The sequence below is a fragment of the Lissotriton vulgaris genome, chromosome 7 (genome assembly GCF_964263255.1).
Source record: "Lissotriton vulgaris chromosome 7, aLisVul1.2, whole genome shotgun sequence".
NCBI lineage: Eukaryota > Metazoa > Chordata > Amphibia > Caudata > Salamandridae > Lissotriton > Lissotriton vulgaris.
In genome coordinates, this window is record NC_141695.1 from 608,323,971 (window position 1) to 608,348,319 (window position 24,349).

Consider the following 24,349-nt stretch of genomic DNA (forward strand, 5'->3'; position numbering starts at 1 on the left):
GTGCAGGATGCGGAGGGTGTTGAAGCAGGTAGAGGCAACGGCGTTGATCTGTCGGGTCATGGAGAGGGAGGAGTCAAATATGATGCAGAGGTTCCGGGGGTGGTCCGTTGATGTGGGGGTGGGGAGTTGCCGAGGATGGTGGACCACCAGGTGTTGTCCCAGGCTGGGGGGGTGGGTCAGAGGATGAGGACTTCTGTCTTCTCCGAGTTGAGCCTCAGACAGTTGCTGTCATCCAGGATGCAATGTCTTTAATTCCTTCCTGGAAGCGGAGTATGGGGGCATCAGGTTCCTTTGTGAGGGAGAGTATGAGCTGGGTATCGTCGGTGTAGGATACTATGCTGAGTCTAAGCTGTCTGATAATGGCGGCGAGGGGGCCAGGTGGATGTTGAAGAGCGTGGGACTGAACAAAGATCTTTGGGGTACTATGCAGTTGATCTCTGTGGGCTCAGAGAGGAATGGCGGGAGTCTGATCCATTGGGTTCAGCTGGCAAGGAAGAAGCGGAGCCAGTTGAGGGTGGTTCCCGGTATGCAGGCGTCATGCAGTCTGGCTGCGAGAGTGTGGTGGGAGACGTTGTCGAAGGTTGCGGAATGGTCTAGTGGGATGAGGGCCGCAATGTGGCATTAGTTGAGGAGCGTTTGGATGTGGTATGTGGTGTCGAGGAGGGTGGTCTCGGTGCTGTGGTTGCTCTGGAATCCGGATAGGGAGGGTGGAGGATGGTGTTCTCCTCAATGAAGTTAGTCAGCTGGGCATTGATGATCTTCTCAGTGACTTTGGCTGCAAAGGGGAGAAGAGAGATGGGTTGGTAGTTTTTCAGGTCTGTCGGTCTGCAGAGGGTTTTTTGAGGAGGGGCACGACTTCTGCGTATTTCCAGTCATCTGGGAAAGTGCCGGTTTCGAAGGTGGCTTTAATAGTCCATCGTAGCTCGGGTGCTATGGTGGCAGCGGCTCTGTGAAAGATGTGCATCGGGCAGGGGTCAGTGGGTGCTCCTGAGTGAATGCTATTCATGGTCGTGGCGGTATCTTTAGTGGAGACAGGGGTCCAGGAGGTGATGCTGGGCTGGCTGTCTTCGCTGGAGGAAGAGGTGGTTTCTGGGGTCTGTTCACTGAAATTTTCATAGAAGGCCTTGATTTTCAGATGGAGGTAGGAGCCTAGGTTGTTGCAGAGGCCCTGAGAGGGTTTGACGTCAGTGGCTTCGCTGGGGGGGTTTGGTGAATTACTGGATGTTGCTGTATAGTTCCTTTGAATTGCTGGAGTTGGCGAGGATTTTGTTCTGGATAAAGGTCCTTTCAGTGGATCTGATGAGTTGGTGGTATTCTGTCATGGTGTTTTTGTAGGTGGTCTGGTCTGCTGTGGTTTTGCTGTTCCTCCATCGTTTTTTGAGACGTCTGCAGGTGTGTCTGGAATCTTGGAGGTCAGTGGTGAACCAGGTGTCCTTCATGGGGCGCTGTCTGTCGGGGTTCTGGAGGGGGGCGAGCTTGTCTGCGCAGTTGATGATCCAGCGGTGTAGTTCTTTGGCTGCAGGGTTGGAGTCGGTTGAGGCAGGAGGGGGATCGTGGTTGAGGGTGGAGTTGACCTTGATCCAGTCCTTCGCGTAGGGCGTGGAGTGGGTTTGTGTTCAGTGGCATTGTTGAAAGAGAAGTGTAGGCAGAGGTGGTCCGTCCAGAGGGGCTGCGTAGTGTGGCTGAAGCAGATGTTGTTCCCTCCTGTGAGGACGGGGTTGAGGATGTGCCCTTCCTTGTGGGTAGGGGTGGTGACAAGCTGTTTCAGTCTGATATTGATGAGGTTTTCCAGGACGGCGGTGGAGTTGTGGTCGCTGGGGTTGTCGAGGTAGAAGTTCAGGTATCCGATGAGTATGTTGTCCATGAAGGCGATGGCGTGTGGCGTGATGAGGTCAGTGATGTTAGAGAGGAACGAAGTTCAAGGTCCGGGGATCTGTAGGTGAGGTTGCCATGAAGCGTCATTTTGGGGCTGGTCTGAATCTGGAGGTGGTGGAGGGCGAGTCACTTGTGCGGGAGGTGGATAGTCGGAGAGAGCTCTTATGTGCGATGGTGTGTCCTCTTCCCTGGCGGTCCTTCCGCTAGATCTTGTATCCTTCGGGGTTGGTGGTGGCGATGTCGGGGGAACAGGAGGCGTTGGTCCAAGTTTCAGTGAAGAAGGCGGCGTCTGGCGAGAGTGTGTCAAGGAGTTCCCAGATCTCTATGGCATGTCTGTACAGTGAGCACACGTTGAGGAGGATGCACCTCAAGGCTACGGTGGGGGGAGGGGCTGTGGTGGCAGCAGCGTCAGGAAAGGATGACAAAACGGGCACAGAGGACACAACAAGGCCGCAGGTAACAGAGCACAAAAATCAGGGAACTTAAATAAAAAATACACAGCAGTAACAATTAAAAGGCAGAAAACAATTACAGGCACAAAAACGCTTACCTGGCACAAAAATGAGTAGACAGGCCTTAAACACCTACTTACTAGGAGAGGTGTGAAGGCAGCGGCACTACAGCTGAGCTGCTGGGGCACAGACCAGAGTGCCAGACCAGGAGCACAGAGGTATTTCTAAGCACTCTATGCATTTTGGTGTCTAGCATCTAAAATCTAAAATTAACCAGCATATACGGAAGGTCGACTAAGATGCAGCTCTGAAATCACTGAAATAAAAAAAAACTAAACTACACACAATTCTGCTCACAATTCTATTAATAAGCATCAAGTGTATTTGTTTCAATAAACCAATCTAATTCTTTCCTTTCTCCTGAAGTTACTAGACCCCAAAGTAGCTTTAATATCCTATTTACCAGGTTTTACATGAGGACTGTTGTATGGTACAAGATTTTCACAATTTTTGGGTTACATGGAAATACATTAAGTCTTTCTAGACCTAAATTTCTTGAGTATTTAACTGCACACAGAACACCACTGTGATGGTTTATACAGTTAAGGAATATAACACACAATAGCAGTATCTTTGGAAGATAGCATTTGAGCTTTGGCGATCGACCGAGGCATCACTGTCAGGTTTCCAAAATGCGGATCCTGAATTCAATGACCATCCACAACTCTTTTAAAATCTTGTGATCGATAAAAGAACAAACTTGCTACGGAAGAAAGAAACCTAGCAAAAATGTACCTTAGGGAGGAGAAGAAGAGAGAGAGAGAGAGAAAGAAAACACAGTATTCTTCAGTACTGGTTTGGTGGTAAAGTGCAGCTCACATCGGGTAGAATGTAAATACATGAAATGCAGGTCTACATACTGTAGCTCAGGAATACTTGATTACTGAAGTTTCTTGCGAGCCTTTCAATCATAAAGCAACCACAGAAACACTGAATACCAGTTTTCGGCAAGGGACGAGCTATTAATGAAAGCCAAAATACCAGGATATTTTCAAGTCTAAGTGGAACAGTGGGAGATAGGGTATGCTGTAATAGATGGTACTAAGCAGAAGTGGATAGGAACGCTCCCAATAATGTCAGTTTACCACAGTTGATTAGAACAACTTGCAGGATCTGTGAAAGTGCCAGTTTAATTGCAGGGGTGAAAAGTGTGGCAATTTTTCATCAATTATAATTTGAGCATTGGAGATGAAACCAAGGGTGTTTTCTTAGGAAGAGCAGCATATTGGCCATTGGAAATGTGATAAATATGTACAAATCTGTAACTTTGAGGGCATTTGCAAACATTTGCAATGGTAGTTTTTTATCTCCTTTCACACATCTGGCACTATTAAAGAAAAAGGTTGTCTATCGTGAGTAAAGTGGATATACAAATCCCCAAATATCCCCATATTTACATACTGTGGTAGGGGATATATTTCTACACAGGGGGAAAAAAACTTGTGTACAAAAACAGAACAAAGGTTAAGGTACATTGCAGCTTAAACACAACCATAAACTTGAGGATTTTCACCTGCATTTAGAGTGAGATATAACCAAATAAATATACTCGATTATGCTTCGGTAGGTTTATGAAACCTATAAAAGTTGTAAATCTATTCAGACCATTGGAAGAAGTCCATAATATTCAGAACAATACCTTTGCGAACCAGTCTTATGTAAGGAGATGTTTCCCCTTCCTTACAGCTGGCAAAGGTCGAACTTTCCGGACTTTTTAAAATTACATTTTCTTATTTCAAACACAACTAATTCAGATGTATTAATTAGTTAAGATTTAGAAAATGTACCGCTGGCTTTGTGTTTTATTTGAAAAATAAATGTAAATGGTTATTTCTTCACATTTTAATGATGGGAAATGCACATGCTTGGAATCCAAAGGACAGCAAACGTGAGTGTTTCAAAATGGCCAGGGCTCCCTTTGCAGTCACCTAACACTCAGTTGCTGCAAAGGGAAGCATGTATTACAGCACTATTTTCTTTGTTTGCACTTTTATTAAACAAAAACATTTCTTTGCACCTTTCAGACTTTAAATAATTTTTGTCTGGCCAGGAATTGTTTATTTTTTATTTGCGGAATAATTTGAGGTTCTTTTAGCAACGTATTTTCTCCATTGTTTACCGCTATTCTAAACAGGCCTTTTTGAATGTTTTGCCACTTTTACGAACTAATTTCAAACAAATTATTTTTTAGATAAATGATTTCAATTTTGTTCTTCTATCACAATTGGTGATTCATTCTCTTATTATAAACACTCCATATTGTCTTTCATTAGCACCCAGTACACCCCCGCAACAACCAGCCACTTGTCTATAAAATTCCATAAAAGCACTTTTGGCACTCTTGAGTTAATGATGGACAAACCTGGAAGTTTGAAGCAACAAATTTGGAGAATGGGAAGTTGTTGATATCCGGTGGCAGCTTGAGGTTAGTCTGTACCTTGATTTCTGGAAGTGAGACCTCAGTGATGCGGCTGACCTTGGCATGATGTAGCCCTACAATGGTATAAAAACAAATTTAATCACTGTACACTTCAGAAACATGCTGCAATTAAATTCATTATACAGGATTAGCTGCATCTTCTTAGTGAACAAGCCCCTGCAGAAGGTAAGTACACTGCTTTCCCAACTCAAACATATCTCAGTCTTTATTGATGTCTGAAGATTAAACCCAAGGCCTTTTGCTATGTTACCATAATGACCACAAATCCTTCTTTCTGTCTGCTAGTCGGTTGTCTGCTCTTCTGAGTTTATCAGCCTGTTTTCCTCAAGCCTGTCTCTCTTACGTTTCACCCTGCTCTTTCTACAGAACACCTTGCCTTCTCTCCCACCCCATTTAAAGGACTGTGATTTGGGCTCCAGCCGTACAATTATGGTGGTGCCTACATTCACAAAGGAAATATGCACAAGTAAATTTACTCATAGGTATATTTCTTATACACCTACGTATAACTACATTTTTTTCTATTCATGATTTCCAAGTGTAGAATGAGAAGTTTTGACTTACATTTCTCTACCCCCTCAAATCAAGGGTGTAGCCTCCTATAACAGGGTTAAGAAGTGTAAAGCCACTATTAGTAACTTTGCACTTGTAGGTGGAGATCTCTGTCACAGTAGAGAAGATCTCTCTATTGGGATTTGTAGGCAACATTTTTAAAGCTTATTATGCTATAAAAATATTGAAAATAATGGACTGCATAACATGAATGTAAATTAATTTTTAGTGGATTTACCATATAAATAATAAAATTAAATGTTACAGCAAATGAATTCATTAACTTAAATGTGTATTAAATAATTTAAATGTATTTTCATTTATAATTTTGAAATAATAATTGAAAAAATCCGTCCCACACTAACATTTTTATTTTGATATAATACGTAGTAAATATTGTTAAAAATTATGTGTTTAACTAATTTAAAATATTTAATTTCCTAATAAAAGTTTATTTATTTTTGATTACCTGCATTAACTTTCAAAATAAAATAATTATTGAATAATTATATAAAGTCGTTCTAACTATATATGTGTGGTAAAAAAATGATAAATAATTATTTTAAAAGTTAATCAGACTTAATTTAAATAAATATACCGCTATGGCTGTATTGACTCCAGAATTGAAGCCTGTGAAAGGAATGGTCTTACGTTTTTGAGAGTTGTTTTTGTATTAGCATGTCCCTCCCTAAACCTCCCCTTAAATCTTACTAAACCCCTCCCATTTAGAAATTAAGTATTCTCAATTTTCCAGTCACTCCTCTTGTTCCTCCCACATTTATAACTGAAGGATATTCCTGTGTGTGGGGATATCTGCAGAGAAAAGGTAGGACAGTCAGAGGTCACCTCACATAGGTTTGCGAATAACATTTTGTAGTGCGAGTAGTACTACTGTAGCCTTAATTCACGTACAACAGAATGCAGTTTGTGAATTAGCCCCTTAAAGTCAATCGAAATATGGATAAACAAGTGGACAAGCACCTGTGCACATTGATGCAGTGATGGTGTGGTTAGAACCCAGGCAACTGCTGGTAGGCTGAAAGGTAGGAATGTATATCCCCACTCATCAAGGTATGTGCAAGTGCGTATAGACACATTTTTGGGTGTATTCACTGTGGGACACTGCGAGAGAGCTGCTAATGGGAACTGCATATGCACAGCGGCAGTTTCTTTATGAGTGTGGGGGGACACCACCTCCCCGCCCACTGCGAGCCGCAATAAGTGTTAAAAACAAAGTGGCATTGAAATTATTTCAGCAGCCTCCAGCCTGCCCATGAGGCAGGAGAAATGGGGGCATGTCCTGACTGTCCTCTGCTGACGATTGGGGGCATGGAGAACTAGCCAGATACTGCAAAGTATGTATGTCAGTTTGGCTGACTGTCTTACGACAGCCAAACTGACATGCGCACTTTGCAGCTCTCCACTCAGCTGTCTTAGACAGCTATGTGGAGAGCAAGCATAGGCCTCCAGGGCCTGAAGGAGCATCGGTGCAATCCGCTCCATCTAATCCTGGTGCTCCTCTTTTGCTGGTTAACAGCATGAGAGCATCATCTGAATTGGTATGGGGAGCTCTTCCTGCCACAGACTGCAGGAGAACACCGAGGAGGACGCGTCATAGCTCGTGGGTAAGTACAACTTACTTTTATTTCTATTAAATGTGTAGTGCATGTGCTTGTATTTCATTTTGGGCTTTTGAAGGGAGAGGTTGTTTGTATTTTGGCTTTTGGAGGGAGGGGTTGTTAAATGTTTGCTTTTTGGAAGTGGTGGGACATTTGGCTCGCCTCATCACTTTCAAAGGATACTAGTCGCCTCTGCACATACAACCAGTTTGAGGCGGTGTCCTCTTTCTTATAAAGGAAGCCTGTCAGAATATTCAGAGCAACTGATCAGGATCCTGCAGCTCATTTTTCTCATGCTGGAATGTGCATGGTAGCAGCTTGAGCATCTCATGTTTTTCTTATTTAATTTGACTGATTTCCAAGAGTTCTGTATTTCAGTAGTTTTAAGTTTACACTTCCAGTTGCCAGGCAACATGTGGTCTATAGCCTTCCAGATTGAACAAATTACAATAAATATGAAAGGGTACCCTATTCACATCTTAGGTTTTGTTCTACTCTTCTGGATGACGTTGTATAGAATGAATGTGGGGCTTTACATCTTGTACTGTTCTATGTTATTTTTAACATTAGAAGACAGTGCACACTTTCATAACATCACAAATTATAAATTAGTGCAGGAAACATGGTGAATTGAGGACCAAAAGTACAGAAGAAATTCCATTTTACCTGGATAGGTCTAGCTTGGGCAAAACATGTTGAGTGAATAAAAGACATAAAGGGTCTTAACATACCCTCTCGTTTTTACCAATCCAATCCAAACAAGCTTTATTCGACATCTAATCATAAAAGCACAGTACAAACAACATTTAAATATGCACACTTAAAAATGTCTTAGCTGGGTTATACATAGTCCTGTTGGTGGAAAAATTGATTAAAACTAGGATCTGGACAAGCAGAAAAAATACAAATTTCATATTACCAGCTTCCTTTCAGTAAAGATCTGTTTCGAATAAAACTAAAACAGTTTAGTATTAAATCAGTCACATTCTAAATTCGAGCTAAACAAACTAGATATTTTGCTCAAGATTGATTTCCCCAGATATTGAATTCAGCCTGATTACCCACACCCACACTAGATATTTTGCAACCGCCCATGTAATGAATGGCAAAGTACTGGCGCATATAAGCCTTTCAGCTTCAGCACTCCTATTTGTGCTAAGTAGTTTGCACATAGGGCTCAGCCAAACCCTCCATGGGGTGCCATAGGCTGAACATGAAAAGAGAATATGGGCGACTGTTTCTTTATAGATCCCAGAGGCCGGGCAGGTGTAATCGCTTGGTGGCTATCACCTGGAAGTAAGAGATCTTAGGGGTAGTGAACCTACCCTCAGCTGAAAATACAATTTCCTGTCCCTTGGTTTACTAATAGTATCCCAGTAGGTTTCAAGTCTGGGAATATATTTTGATTCCAGAAAGATTCCCGCCATTGAAGATGAATCCGTATTAGTCCATACATTATGGGTGACCCTTTCCCAATACTTCTCTTTTAAGATCTTTTTAGAGGGGAAAAAGGCCTCTGTTGGATTCTTCCATAGCGTTTTCATACCTAAGCCCACTAGGCTATTTCTAACTCCCCTTAGCCAGCCAATTTTATGCAAGCCAATACATTTTATTACATCAAGGAAACCCGTGGCGTATGATGACAGTTCAGGTGTTGTCCACAACCTGTGCCAGTATAGAATAGGGCGCAGTTTGGCAACATCTGTAATGGCATTTCTACCCAGATCATACCTTAACGGACTTAATGGAGTGCTTTGGGGGAGATTAGTAATACTACGGAGGAACTTATTTTCAGAAAGACTTAAGCAAGCTACGTTCTCGAAACCCCAGATTTCAGCACTGTAGAGAGTGGAGCAACTTTTGAATCATGAACTTGGAGCACTGGTCTAATGGGTTTTTGTGTTCTATACTTAAGGCACCCGTAAGTTGCTGATGTTTTAATGCTGCTATCGATGTGATAATTCCACTTTAGGTCCTTCTCTACATGCATATCCAAGTAAGTGAAAGCCCTGACCTGTTTGAGTGGTTGGTTATTCATTAAAATGTTTCCTTTAAAATTTCTGTGCGGGTTAAAAGCCATAAATTTCGTTTTTACCACATTAACTTCCAGGCTGCGAGCAAAAAAATAATCTTCAAAAATTACTAAGGCTCGCTGGAGGCCACTAGGAGTCTTTGAAATAATTAATGTGTCATCCGCGAACATTAAAATCGGGGTTTTTACACCAGCTAAGGTCACTAACAACAAGCAATCCACTATTCAGTTAATTTACAAAGAAAATAACGTTAGTGCCATAGCACAACCTTGCCGCACCCCGCGTTCTACGGGAAACTGGGTGGTGACCCTACCCTGTCCCCCCCACCAAATTCTAGCATAATTTGCCTCATGCAACCTCATTATAAGAGTTAGCAGCTCTTTAGAAAGACCTAGCTCACTCAGCGGGGCCCCCAGACAGGAACGGGGAACAAGGTCAAATGCTGCTCTTAAATCAACAAAGGCAGCATAGAGGCTACCTTTGCCCAGGGTCACTGTCTTCCAATACAGAAGGATAAAAGGGAAGCCTTGATCGATGGTACAAGTGTATTTACGGAAACCTGCTCGAAAGGGGAACAGTATACTACTCTCATCTATCCAATCTAGGATTTTGTTCAGAATCAACCTCCCAACTACCTTTTGTATCATATCTATCAAACTGATAGGTCTGTAGTTCGCTGGGAGCGATTTGTCTCCTTTTTTGTATACTGGAATTATTTCAGCCCCTTTCCAGGAATCTGGTACCGGGGCACCCTGAGCCATTGCATTTGCCATCAGCAAAATGAGCTAGTGAAACATCATTATTGTTAAAAGCCTCATCCAAGTAAAATACATAACTAGGATCTTCCCTATGATTCTCTGAGGGGATGCAGGCATATTGGGGTCTGAAATAATTAACCCAGTCTTCCTGCGAGACATGATTTTGTTATTCTGCGAGCTGGCTTCTTTAAGGTCCTGCCATCTGAGCTCATCCCATAAGCGCTTGACTTTATGGATAGCTTTTTTATATTCATACCTGGCAGTAAGGACAATATATGTTTCCCCGCCCCTGATTGCACTACCAAGGGTGATTCTAGATAGCCTGCATTCTTTATTATACTACCGTGAAGGCTTCAGGTCAGCTCGTTTCTTGGTCATAATGGGCTTAATGAAATGGGATTTTGTGCGCATAAAGAAGCTATCATGTGCCTATGTTACACGCCCCAAGTCCCCTCCAGAAGACAGAATTTGCTCAATCTCTAGCGTGGTGCAGTCTACATCATTGAATCATATTTTCGAGAGCCTCAGGATTTTCAATTATATATGACCATTCAAGCCGACGCATGTCATTGGTGGAAACAACATCCGGGGCATGGGATTCAATCTCCCCCATATGTGGTTGCACAGACTTCCACTAAACTTGAGTAACGCACAAGGGATTATGGTCCCTTTCAAGGCAGTCCTTTATTACCATATCATCAATTGTATGCCAGAAATTCATACTACAGAGAATATAGTCAATCCTGCTTTTACTGTACCCATTATTATACGTGTTGGCCCCAAACCTATCCTGCGGCATCCTTCCATTGAGGGCCCTAAGCCCCCTTTCATAACGGATGATGTTAATCTGGATGACCACTGCCGTCCATTTTTTTACAGGGTCAAGTTCTAATTTTGGGACTCCCATTGGGCATCTTCTTGATCGGTAAGGTGCCAGTCAGGGGTAGCAAGTGGTTCAAAGGTTGAATTTAGGTCACCTGTGATAATGATACTATTGTCCGTTGAGTAGAGATCGAGGAGGCTGTTCAAAGCATTTAGAACTTAGGACTTGCCCCCACGGACTCCCCTCACATAGACATTGTAGATGTCAACATAACCTAGGGGATCCAGGTTCATCCTTATCACCTGGATATCGCTACTCTTAGATGGTAATTCTTTAATGCTCAGGCCCAGCACTTGACGGACCCATATAGTAAGGCCACCTGCTGGGCGACCTTTTGCACCTTTGGTAGCTGGAACATGAAAATTTAAGTAGCCTGCACAAAATTGCGGTGCCAGGAGCCAAGTCTCTTGGTAAAAGCAAATATCAAACTCATTTACAAAAATGAGCCAATCGGGTATTGATATTTTTGAACCCAGACCTGCAATGTTCCATGACATAAGTGAGCCCCTGGTATGGGCATAACCAACATGTAATGGATCATTACCTTGCCATAGGAGATTGGCCATAGACTGACGCTGTAAATCAGAGCCAGAAGCATCCATAGATTGCATAACATTGGAAGATCTTGCTTCCGGGATATGACTAGCAATGTCACAGCTATCGGGCTGGTGTATAGCTTTGGGGGCAACTGAATCCTTATCACTGACAATACATAGCCCTTGTGCGTATCTCTTGTTTTTACTATTTGTGGCAGGGAGATGTCACAGTATTTATAGGGTAGTAAATCTGCATACGAGATTTACATAACCATGCGGTAACGTCATTAAAGTACTAAGCAATTACAAGTTAAACCTCATGGAATAAGGAATTAACACTTTGAACCAGATTTACAGGTCAAAAAACCCAAAGGAATTTTAAATTCAAGTTTACCGTATATGCAGATGTTACTAACCGATCATCAACAAAGGTTAAAATATCGCAGAAACACAAATGTATGCAAATCGGAACAGCATAATCTCAAAAAGACAGCATGCACACAAGCATCCAACTATGGTGCTGAAGTAACAGGTGCAGGTGAGTCTGAAGTCTGTGTAATGCAGTACATTTAAAATGAACATGGTTGGTGATTATTTCTCTATTTTAAAAGTTTACCAGTATTGCTAGAATGATAAACATCCTTCGCAAGGACACACGGGGTTCTCTTGAAACTTATTTTTCCTCTCAATTCTCCACAGATGTTGATTTCAAACCAAAAGAGAGACTGCATGTATTCATGAACATCTCACAAAAACTGTATCAATGGAAGGGCTTCTGTTAAGCTGTTGCTGTATTGTAATTGCAGAAAAATCAAGGACAGGGAGAAATAGGCAACAAGCACACTGGAAAGAAACCTATTCCCGATTCTACAAGACACAAAGTGCTAAAGATGAACTCTCAAAAGGACACCAAGCCTACTAGCTGTGAGGGAACAAGTGCTTAGAGCTTGACATTTCTGTTGAAAAACAATATCCTACCACTGATGTTTTTTCTTGTGGTTCTCAAGTGGCTGCACTGAAGTAGTCTTTGAGTAGAAATCAGGTGAAGAAGTAAGGTTCAGAAGACAGTGATAACTGAGACACCATTCATGGACGCAAGGAACTCTCTATAGTGCTCCATTCTTTAACAAAGTGAAGATTTCATACATTAAGATGTTTGTGTGAGAGGAGTTATGGGAAGCAGGGATGGACTGAGGCCTTCATAAGATGACCCCTATGTTATAATCCGTGGAACACATTAGTCCAAGAAAATCTCCTTCCACCTTGAAAGCAGATCTGGCATCCTCCCCATTTATCTAGAGGATGACATGCTTTACAGATATTTGAAGTAGAGAAAAATGAGCTTCTATACCTATATGCTGTTTCTGCCTCCCACTAGTGGAGTTTCTACCACAATTTGGATGTGGTAAGTTTGTGACTGATAACTGTTATGTTTAAAAGTGAGCTCGGATACATCACATGTCTGCATTCAACTAAAACCTCTAGTGTTAAGAGTCTATACCATTCTTAAAGACATGCATGAGAGACAGGTCTCTTTATGTATTCCTGCAAGTTTGCTACCGAGCAAATTAACCACCTTAACTAGGTACTGAGCAAATTAACCACCTCAACTAGGATGTGAGAATATCTCAGAAATGTGTACACAGAGAGTTGGCAGGATACAGCATTAGGATACAAAAGGAAATAAATGTCATGATCATTCAATCATTTTTTAAAGCCTGGTTTACTGGCCAACAGGCAAGTAAATACCAAAGTAGATACAACACATCATACCCAGCCCTATCAAACATAGCCACTACTCAACGAATGAAGAAGCAGAAGCACATGAACTTTTAGCTTCCTGCTAGTAAGACAAGGTAGCGAAAAAGGATGTCAAGCACAAAAGAAAAAATCTTACAACCATGAGTAGAATCAGACCCACCAAGCCTTCACACATCTCTCCAGTCACGTCCAAGACATAGGATCCTGCAGAGCTGTAATGTTAGGCTATAGTTACTTATATAGTCTTTGTTTGACCTGACATCATTGGCTTGAGTCTCTCCTCCATTTTTCTGTTTGCCTCTACTGTTTTACGATGTTTTGCTGGTATATGCTTTGGGCGCCGTCACCGTGTCACTGCTGATCAGTGCCATAGCGCAAGTGCTCCCTATGTTAAAATGATGTATCTATTGTATCCATGTTTGGCTTATTTGGTTTACTGTCAGTCCCTAGTCTAGTGCACCAGGAGTGCCGGGGCTTGTAAATACAAATGCCGCTCGTGGGCCTGCAGCACGTGTTGTGCCACCCACAGGAGCGGCCTCGTAAAAGAATGTCTACGGGTCGGTCATTGCGAGACCCACGTGCAGTCTTGCACTGTCACGCCGGCTGCGCAGGTATACCTACTTGCCAGCCCCTCCAACCTTCCCTTAACTTCATGTTAGTCACCCCTATGGTAGGCCCGTGGGCAGGGTGCATTGTAAGTGTAAGGTAGGACAAGCCTGACCAAGTTGGCATGTCCTGATAGTGAAGTGCCGCCATCTTCGTGCTTCACTATTGCGAGGTAGCCTGCTCTCCGTTGGATAGAATGGGCCGCCGGGATTATTAATGCTATGATCCTAGCTGGCTCGGAGAGTACGGTGCAATGTCGAGTTTGGTATCCCTGAACTCGGGGTTTAATTACGCATCCGTTGGTGTGGATGGTTTTTGGACTCTGGGTTCGAAAGTAGTACTTTTAGAAAGTGTCTATTTTCTTGTCTAACCATATCTGGTCTCTGCTGGTCTTACGTGTGTGTGACAGGAGCTGGGTGGCTCCAAGAGGTCTGGATGAGTCAGTGTGGGATGAGTGGGACATTTACATTGAGAGTAGGGGGAGAGTAGTTGTTGATAGCCTGCCTTGCCTGATACAATGCTGGCTCCACCTCCTGCCAAGCGACTGATGGCTCTGTGCCTGCCATGGACGATCCTAGCCCCACCTCCTGCCAGGAGGGCGATAGCTCTGCTCCTGCCAGTATCAATGCTGGCTCCACCTCCTGCGGGGCGTCTGAGGACCCGGCCCGGCTCAATGAATAGGCCAGGTGCTACTGCCTAGCTCCACCCACCGCAGACCCAGGGTGTTGGGAAACCCCCGGCATAGACAAAGGGATCAAAGACGAAAAGGGGTATAAGAGAAGGACCCCTGAACTAGGAAATCAGATCACTTCTGACAAGGAACCCTGTAACCAAGGACAAGAAGCCTGCTGATCTAAAGGACTGCCTACCCCTTCTGCCAGTGTGCTGTTGTTGGGGGAATCCTGCAGTGCTTCTTTATTTTTGCCAAGGAACCAGGAGAGAGGAACTGTGTGTGTACTCTCACGCTTGCTAAGAAAATCTCCAAGGACTGGAAGAGTGCCAGTCTCCTGCTGAAGTCACAGGGCTAAAGGACTTCATCTGCTAAAAGTGCTATTTGCTGGAAGTGTGAATCCAGCACCTCTGAAAGGACCAGCAATCACGACGATCGGACGCTGGGCCCGACCGACGCCAGCAGCAACGCCAGTGAGTGGGAGTACGGCTCTAACTCCAGAGGACCTCGTGTCTGCCCCGCTGCTGATCGCATCAACCGTGTGCCCTTCGACGCCGTGAGCGCTGCTCACTCTGTGCAACTGCATCATCGACAAACGCCTGCTGAGGCCTGATCGACACCGAAGACGCGACGCCGGATTGCTCGACGCCGCTGATCATCGTATGCTTCATTTTCCTAAGGTACTGTGTTGTTGGGGGTCCGTGTGACTCCAGGCCCGACGTAGCGCTCCTCGCGGTCGACGCCGAACCTGTGGATTATCTTTGCCCCGGCGTTGTGTAGCTCCCGTGTGAGTTACCCTGTTGCTAAGAGCTGTGTTTCCAAGAAGAAGATTTGCTTGATACTAAAGACTTTTTGTGCTAAAGAAGAAACTACCTTTGAACTATCCTTTTTCCTTCCTGAACGTATTTATTCCGATTGTGTACAGTTTTGCCGTTATTTGGTCTTGTGCTAAGTCTTATATAAAAATACTCATTTTTATAATACTACAGTGTCGTGTCCATTTGTAGTGTATTCACTTTATTACTGTACGTGGTCGTAATTGCTTAACACACAGCCTCTGAGATAAGCCTGTTCTGCTCTGCCAAGCTACCGAGGGGGTGAGCAGGGGTTATCGAAGGGTGTGATCCCCTTGCCCTGACTAGAAAAGGAGTGTCCCTATTTGCCAGAAGTGCATACCTCTGCCAACTAGAGACAGCCGGTTCTAACATTGGATGCAGCGGTGAGGATTTGGACCTTGCATTTATGACCCATGTACAGTGATTAGTGTGCGCTACGTAGTGAAAGCAGACCATAACGCAGTCACAATCTGATTCGGAAGGATCCTATTTTTGTTCTCCGCTTTCCTGAAACTTGATTTTCTGAACACTGCCAGTTTTAACCATGAGTGACAACGGAGTCACTGCCCCTGCTATCGTTGTTGTGGAAGAGTTCGAGAGGAGTAAGCTAAAGAAATACAAGAAAGATGAGCTGAAACACTTTTGCAACCAGTTTGAAGTTCCTACCACCGGCCTCTCGAGAAAAGATGATTTTTATAAAGCATTGCAGGCCTGGTGGGAGTCCAGAAATCCCTCTGATGTGGTGGTGGTACCCACAGAGGAAGGGGATGAGGAGGTGCCAGTGAATGGACCTGCGCCCTCTCCCGGAAGCAGTGTTTCCTCCAAAGGTCTTTCCCCTGAAGAAAGAGAAGAAAGGGCGAAAGAGCGAGCTTACAACATGGAGATGGCAAGGCTAAAGATAAATGGGCAGTTGGAGTTAGAAAATGCAAGAGGTAGAAGGGAAGCTGATTTAGAGATCAAAAAGTTGGAGTTTGAACGAGAGAAGTTAGCTTTGGAGCGTGAAGCCAGGTTGAGGGAACTGGATATCCAAGCTAAAAAGTTAGAGTTGAATCCCTCTGGTGGCAGCATTCCATCCGAGCCTGCAGAAAGTAAGTTTTACTTCCCGAAAGATGTGATCAAAGATTACAATAAGAATGAAGATATTGGTCAATGGTTTAAAGCATATGAGTTAGCATTGTTGGCCCACCAGGTCCCTGAGAAGAATTGGGGAGCGGGGTTGTGGGGTCGCTTTGTGAATGAGGGAAGAGATACCCTGTTAGACATGCCTGTTGCGGATAGGATGTCGTATGCTCATATGAAAGATGCTTTAATGTTGAGATATGGTTTAACCCCCGAGCAGTACAGACAAGCTTTTAGAGAATGTAAGAAGTTGCCTGGTACGACGTGGGTTGAATATGTGTCTTATTTTTGCAGAGCCATGGATGGTTGGGTAAAGGGCAGCAAAGTGGAAAGTTATGAAGCTCTTTATGATTTGTTTGCGTGGGAGCACTTGTCTAATAACTGTTTTCCAGAGCTGCGCCAGCACCTGATTGATAGCAAGATATCTAACCCTAGAAAACTTGATGAGGAGGCGGACCGCTGGGTCAGTACCAGGGTCCACAAGGGTCCAGTGGGAGACTCAGCCAAAGGTGGGCAGGGTCCCCAGCAGAAGAGTGGGGGGGACAAGGGTAAACAGAAGGAGTCTCAGAAAGGGTCCCAAAGTAATCCCCAAGGGAACCAAGGGAAAGGTTCCCAGCCTCCCCCTGAGAAGAAGCCAGGGGCCCGACGGGTAAACCTGTTCATAGGGGCCCCCTAACCTGCTACGGTTGTGGGCAGGTGGGACACCGGTTTTATGACCCCCAGTGTCCCAAAAAGGATTCGAATGCACCGCCGCGTGCACCCCCTCGTCAGTTGGCAAGTGTAGCCTTGGGAGGGGAGGAGATGGTTGTCCATGGTGGGAGGGGTCCCGCAGAAATGTCCCTGGTCTCGCTAGGAGACATGCAAATGGTCCCTCCACCCCCTCTGCCTAGTAACACTAGTAAATATAGGCAGTGGGTGACCATTAATGGCCATAGAGTGGAAGCTCTCAGAGACACCGGAGCGAGTGTGACAGCTGTCAAGTGTCACTTGGTGTCCAGAGAGCAGGTGGTTCCCCACGCATTCTACCCCGTGATAGCTGCCGATAACTCCCAGAAAGAGTGTGAGGTGGCTCAGGTTTCCTTTGAATGGGGGGGAGTTTCAGGTACTCTTCAGGTTGCTGTGAGGCCCGCCATGCCTGTCGATTGTCTCCTGGGCAATGATTTGGAAGACTCCCCTTGGGCTAAGGTGGAGCGAGCGGCGCACTTGAAAATGTTGGGTGTGCCAGAGTGGGTGTGTGCAACCACTCGATCCATGACAGCGAGTAAGGGTGTTGATGGGGTCCCGGAGCCTGAAAGTACGGCCCAGGACCCAGCTGTGAAGAGAAGAGGCAGGAGGCGCGGGAAACCGGCCCCCGTTGTTCCCGTGGTCCAGGAGGAGGTAGACCCTGAGGGGGATGCCCTGGAGCCCACAGGGGAACAAATTGCCGAACTGGGAGATCTGCCCGAGCTGACCCACTGGCAGCAGGATGGTGGTCCCTCCAGGGAGGTATTCTGTGCGGAGCAGAAGGTGTGCCCTTCTCTTGTGGGCATGAGGCAGCAGGCCTCAGCCCAATCCTCAGGTGATCAGTCAGGGTCACATTTTGTGTACTGGGAGAACGACCTCCTATATAGCGAGCCTAAGGCTGCTGAGCCTGGGTCAGCCCGTGTGCTGGTGGTACCCCAGCGCTTCAGAGCCTTCCTACTGGGTTTGGCTCATGACGTACCGTTAGCTGGACATCTGGGGCAGGACAAGACCTATGACAGGCTTGTCACCCATTTTTATTGGCCTCAGATGCGTAGGGATGTAGACATCCATTGCAAGACTTGTCGCACTTGCCAGGCAAGTGGGAAAAGCGGAAGGAAGCAGAAGGCTCCCCTCCAACCTTTTCCGGTGGTCAGCACCCCCTTTGACCGGGTGGGTATTGACATTGTTGGGCCCCTGGACCCCAAGACAGCCCTGGGCAACAGGTTCATCCTGGTCTTGGTGGACCATGCCACGAGGTACCCGGAAGCCATCCCTCTCAGGACAGTGACGGCCCCCGTGGTGGGACGGGCACTGATGGGTGTATTCTCCCGGATGGGGTTCCCCAGAGAGGTGGTGTCCGACCGAGACACCAACTTCATTTCGAACTATATGAAGTCTCTGTGGAAGGAGTGTGGGGTAACCTACAAGTTCACCACTCCTTACCACCCTCAAGGAAATGGGCTGGTTGAGAGATTCAACCGGACCCTGAAAGGCATGATTATGGGTCTTGAAGAACCAATGAGGCGGAAATGGGACGTCCTCTTGCCATGCCTGTTGTTTGCTTACCGTGAGGTGCCGCAGAAGGCTCTAGGGTTCAGCCCCTTTGAGCTCTTATACGGTCACCCGGTAAGAGGACCTTTGAGTCTGGTCAAGGAAGGCTGGGAGCAATCTCCCAGGAAACCTCCCCAGGATGTATACAGCTACATGCTGGCCTTTCGGAACCAGACTTGGCGCTTCAGAGAACTTGCTCAGGCAAATCTGGAGGCCAGCCAGGAGGAGATGAAGCAATGGTACGACCGGAATGCCACTCTGGTAGAGCTTCAGCCTGGTCAGGAAGTGTGGGTCATGTCCCCTGTGGAACCTTGTGCGCTCAAGGACAGGTGGACTGGACCGTTTAAGGTTGTGAAGAAGAAGAGCGATGTCACCTACCTGGTGGACTTGAAATCTCCCAGGAACCCCTTGCGGGTCCTGCATGTCAACCGTTTGAAGCCCCACTTAGAAAGGTCCGAAGTGGGCATGCTCCTAGCTACAGATGATGGAACGGAGGAGGAGAGTGAGCCTCTTCCTGACCTCCTGTATGCTAAAGAGCAAGACGGGTCAGTGGATGGTGTGGTCCTCTCTGACACACTGACCCTTGAGCAGAGACAGGATTGTCACCAACTGTTGGGGCAATTCCCGGATCTGTTTTCCTTGGTTCCGGGTGTCACGCATTGGTGTGTCCATGACGTTGACACCGGAGACAGCCCTCCTGTGAGGCACAAGGCTTACAGGGTGACTGACAAGGTCCGAGCGTACATTAAGGAGGAGGTCTCCAAAATGTTCGCGTTAGGGGTGATTGAGTCCTCTAGCAGTCCTTGGGCCAGCCCAGTGGTCTTGGTCCCGAAGGCTGCAGCGCCTGGTGCTTCACCGGAACTCCGGTTCTGCGTGGACTACCGAGGGCTCAATTCAGTCACGAAGACTGACGCGCACCCCATCCCCAGAGCTGATGAGCTCATCGATCGGTTGGGGGCTGCCCGGTACCTTAGTACGTTCGATTTAACGTCTGGGTACTGGCAGATCGCCTTGACTGATGGGGCAAAAGAGAGGTCAGCATTCTCCACACCAGATGGGCTATACCAGTTCCGGGTGATGCCTTTTGGGATGAAGAATGCCCCTGCCACCTTCCAGAGGTTGGTCAACCAGGTCTTGGCTGGACTGGAGGAATTCAGTGCCGCCTACCTGGACGACATCGCAGTGTTCAGCGCCAGCTGGGAGGAACACTTGCGCCACCTCCAGGAAGTGTTGTTGGCCCTGCGCGGAGCAGGCCTCACAATCAAAGCCAGTAAGTGCCAGATTGGGCAGGGTTCTGTGGTGTACTTGGGGCACCAAGTAGGGAGCGGTAAGGTGGCCCCCCTGCAACCCAAGATTGATACCATCCTGGCTTGGGCACCGCCCAAAACCCAAACGCAGGTGAGAGCCTTCTTAGGACTCACGGGTTATTACAGGAGGTTTGTCAAGGATTACGGCAACATTGTGCACCCCTTGACTTCGCTGACTTCCAGGAAGCAGCCACGAAACGTGATCTGGACTGATGCCTGTCAAACGGCCTTTGACACCCTGAAAACTGCAATGTGCACAACACCTATACTCCAGGCACCCGACTTTTCGAAAGAATTCATTGTTCAGACGGACGCTTCAGAGCATGGCGTGGGGGCTGTTCTAGCTCAGGTGAATGAAGAGGGCCGAGACTTGCCTGTAGCCTTCATCAGTAGGAGGTTACTTCCCAGGGAAACGAGGTGGAGTGCGATAGAGAGAGAAGCATTTGCTGTGGTCTGGGCGCTGAAGAAGCTGAGACCCTACCTGTTTGGGACTCACTTCCGGGTTCAGACAGACCACAGGCCCCTCAGATGGTTGATGCAAATGAGGGGTGAGAATCCAAAACTGTTGAGGTGGTCCATTGCTCTACAGGGGATGGACTTTACGGTGGAACACCGCCCTGGTACAGATCACGCCAATGCTGATGGTCTGTCCAGATTTTTCCGCCTTAGTGATGAGGACTCCCTAGGTTAAGGGTAGTTCTCCCCACATTTCAGCTGGAGGGGACACGTGTTAGACCTGACATCATTGGCTTGAGTCTCTCCTCCATTTTTCTGTTTGCCTCTACTGTTTTACGATGTTTTGCTGGTATATGCTTTGGGCGCCGTGTCACTGCTGATCAGTGCCATAGCGCAAGTGCTCCCTATGTTAAAATGATGTATCTATTGTATCCATGTTTGGCTTATTTGGTTTACTGTCAGTCCCTAGTCTAGTGCACCAGGAGTGCCGGGGCTTGTAAATACAAATGCCGCTCGTGGGCCTGCAGCACGTGTTGTGCCACCCACAGGAGCGGCCTCGTAAAAGAATGTCTATGGGTCGGTCATTGCGAGACCCACGTGCAGTCTTGCACTGTCACGCCGGCTGCGCAGGTATACCTACTTGCCAGCCCCTCCAACCTTCCCTTAACTTCATGTTAGTCACCCCTATGGTAGGCCCGTGGGCAGGGTGCATTGTAAGTGTAAGGTAGGACAAGCCTGACCAAGTTGGCATGTCCTGATAGTGAAGTGCCGCCATCTTCGTGCTTCACTATTGCAAGGTAGCCTGCTCTCCGTTGGATAGAATGGGCCGCCGGGATTATTAATGCTATGATCCTAGCTGGCTCGGAGAGTACGGTGCAATGTCGAGTTTGGTATCCCTGAACTCGGGGTTTAATTACGCATCCGTTGGTGTAGATGGTTTTTGGACTCTGGGTTCGAAAGTAGTACTTTTAGAAAGTGTCTATTTTCTTGTCTAACCATATCTGGTCTCTGCTGGTCTTACGTGTGTGTGACAGGAGCTGGGTGGCTCCAAGAGGTCTGGATGAGTCAGTGTGGAATGAGTGGGACATTTACGTTGAGAGTAGGGGGAGAGTAGTTGTTGATAGCCTGCCTTGCCTGATACAATGCTGGCTCCACCTCCTGCCAAGCGACTGATGGCTCTGTGCCTGCCATGGACGATCCTAGCCCCACCTCCTGCCAGGAGGGCGATAGCTCTGCTCCTGCCAGTATCAATGCTGGCTCCACCTCCTGCGGGGCGTCTGAGGACCCGGCCCGGCTCAATGAATAGGCCAGGTGCTACTGCCTAGCTCCACCCACCGCAGACCCAGGGTGTTGGGAAACCCCCGGCATAGACAAAGGGATCAAAGACGAAAAGGGGTATAAGAGAAGGACCCCTGAACTAGGAAATCAGATCACTTCTGACAAGGAACCCTGTAACCAAGGACAAGAAGCCTGCTGATCTAAAGGACTGCCTACCCCTTCTGCCAGTGTGCTGTTGTTGGGGGAATCCTGCAGTGCTTCTTTATTTTTGCCAAGGAACCAGGAGAGAGGAACTGTGTGTGTACTCTCACGCTTGCTAAGAAAATCTCCAAGGACTGGAAGAGTGCCAGTCTCCTGCTGAAGTCACAGGGCTAAAGGACTTCATCTGCTAAAAGTGCTATTTGCTGGAAGTGTGAATCCAGCACCTCTGAAAGGACCAGCAATCACGACGATCGGACGCTGGGCCCGACCGACGCCAGCAGCAACGCCAGTGAGTGGGAGTACGGCTCTAACTCCAGAGGACCTCGTGTCTGCCCCTCTGCTGATCGCATCAACCGTGTGCCCTTCGACGCCGTGAGCGCTGCTCACTCTGTGCAACTGCATCATCGACAAACGCCTGCTGAGGCCTGATCGACACCGAAGACGCGACGCCGGATTGCTCGACGCCGCTGATCATCGTGTGCTTCATTTTCCTAAGGTACTGTGTTGTTGGGGGTCCGTGTGACTCCAGGCCCGACGTAGCGCTCCTCGCGGTCGACGCCGAACCTGTGGATTATCTTTGCCCCGGCGTTGTGTAGCTCCCGTGTGAGTTACCCTGTTGCTAAGAGCTGTGTTTCCAAGAAGAAGATTTGCTTGATACTAAAGACTTTTTGTGCTAAAGAAGAAACTACCTTTGAACTATCCTTTTTCCTTCCTGAACGTATTTATTCCGATTGTGTACAGTTTTGCCGTTATTTGGTCTTGTGCTAAGTCTTATATAAAAATACTTATTTTTATAATACTACGGTGTCGTGTCCATTTGTAGTGTATTCACTTTATTACTGTACGTGGTCGTAATTGCTTAACACACAGCCTCTGAGATAAGCCTGTTCTGCTCTGCCAAGCTACCGAGGGGGTGAGCAGGGGTTATCGAAGGGTGTGATCCCCTTGCCCTGACTAGAAAAGGAGTGTCCCTATTTGCCAGAAGTGCATACCTCTGCCAACTAGAGACAGCCGGTTCTAACAGTCTTCTAATCACCGGTAAGGTTATCCAGGCACTTTAGCAAGAGGGCAGGCGACTGATGCCTGGACAGGTTAGTGTATAGATGTGTATGCAGGTATGCAGGGCTGGTTTTGTGTAGTGCTTTGTATGTATGCGTGAGCAGTTTGAATTGGGTGTGTTTGTTGATTGGGAGCCTGTGTAGTTCCTTGGGGTGTGGGGTGATGTGGGTGTGGCGAGGGAGGTTGAGTATGAGTCTTGCTGCACTGTTTTGAATGGTCTGGAGCTGGTTCAGTAGCTTTTTAGTGATTCCTGAGAAGAGTGTGTTGCCATCGTCGAGTCTGTTGGCCACGGAACCAGAGAAGCAGGCAGTCCTTTGCGGTCGAACAGTGAAACGTTTGTTTCCACCATGAGGACATGACGTAAGCGCCCCTGGTTCCCCATTTTAAATGAAAAGGAAAGCACCCGGCGATGCTTAACCATTGCTAAACGCTCAGCGCTCCTATATCAGGCTACTTAACTGGTAGCTTAACCAGGAGACGCAATTGTATTATGGAAACATGAAGCCAACATTTCACAGCCCAGAATAAATATCATTTTAAAAAGTGAAAATTTGATTATACCCAAAAGTGGATTCAAAGGGAGATTATATTGACCCCTGAATTACAACAGATAGAACCTGTAGTCTTGACAAAGGTGGATAGAATTGAAAACAACCACCGAAACGCGTCGACGCATTCTCCAGTATAATTCTTGACTCGGATACCTTTGTTGATACACTATATCATTGTGCACAAAATATTGGTGTCAGATAGAGTTTGAATATACGCCTAGTACTGTACGAGTTAATGTCTTACTGTTTTCTGTCTTTTTGTATCAATTTTGCTGGTCAATATTGAATCCTATGTGTTTTAATGTAATAATTTGTTTTATTGTTCCAATTGTTTTAACTTGTGCTAAGTGGTCCTTTTGTCCACTTTTTTTACTTATTGTGTGACTAATAAATTGTGCTCTTTTGCTCTTCATATGAATTGTGTTATTGGTTCTGTGTACAAAGTTTATGAATTTTATTTTTTGCTCAAGGGATTCTCTCCTTTCTACGTGCTGGTGATCAAGGCCTGAGAGACTGTTTTCCCTGTGTTGAAGAGTCTTTGTAGCATCTTTGTAGCATCTTGAGTATGTGGAAGCAGATGAAGGTCATTGCATTTACTTGGGATGTCATGTCAAGCTTGTCACGTAGAATGAATCCCAGATTTCTTGTTTTGGTGGTGGCAGTGGGTGAGGGTATGAGGTTAGTAGGCCTCCTGGTGGAGTCTCAGTGGGATGTTTTCTTTCCAAAGACTACTTCACTTGTGTCTGTATTGAGTTTGAGGCAGTCTGGTTCTATCAATGAGCTTACGCCAGTCCTGCATGTGGCAAAGTTTTTTTCGTGGTGGGGTCTTCTACGTCAGTGAGAATGTCAGCATGGTGTCATCTGTGATCGATATTAAGTTAATTTTGTAAGACCTGATGCAGTCTGCCATAGGGGTCATGTAGATGTTGAAAAGTGATTGGCTGAGGGATGATTCTTAGGGTACCCCGTAGATGAGTTGCTTGCCATATGATGTGAGGATGGAAGGCTGATTATTTGTGTCCT

The 24,349-nt window shown here is 46.2% G+C and overlaps 1 protein-coding gene across 2 annotated transcripts in view; it reads right to left on the bottom strand.

Annotated features, from left to right (window-relative positions):
- Positions 1–24,349, bottom strand: part of MYO15B (myosin XVB) — a 961,787-nt gene that overhangs the window by 687,345 nt on the left and 250,093 nt on the right. For both annotated transcript variants that reach the window (XM_086930750.1, XM_086930751.1), the window contains one exon: positions 4,750–4,880. In XM_086930750.1, the coding sequence (XP_086786876.1) occupies positions 4,750–4,880 (131 nt within the window). The remainder of the gene's footprint in view (positions 1–4,749; positions 4,881–24,349) is intronic.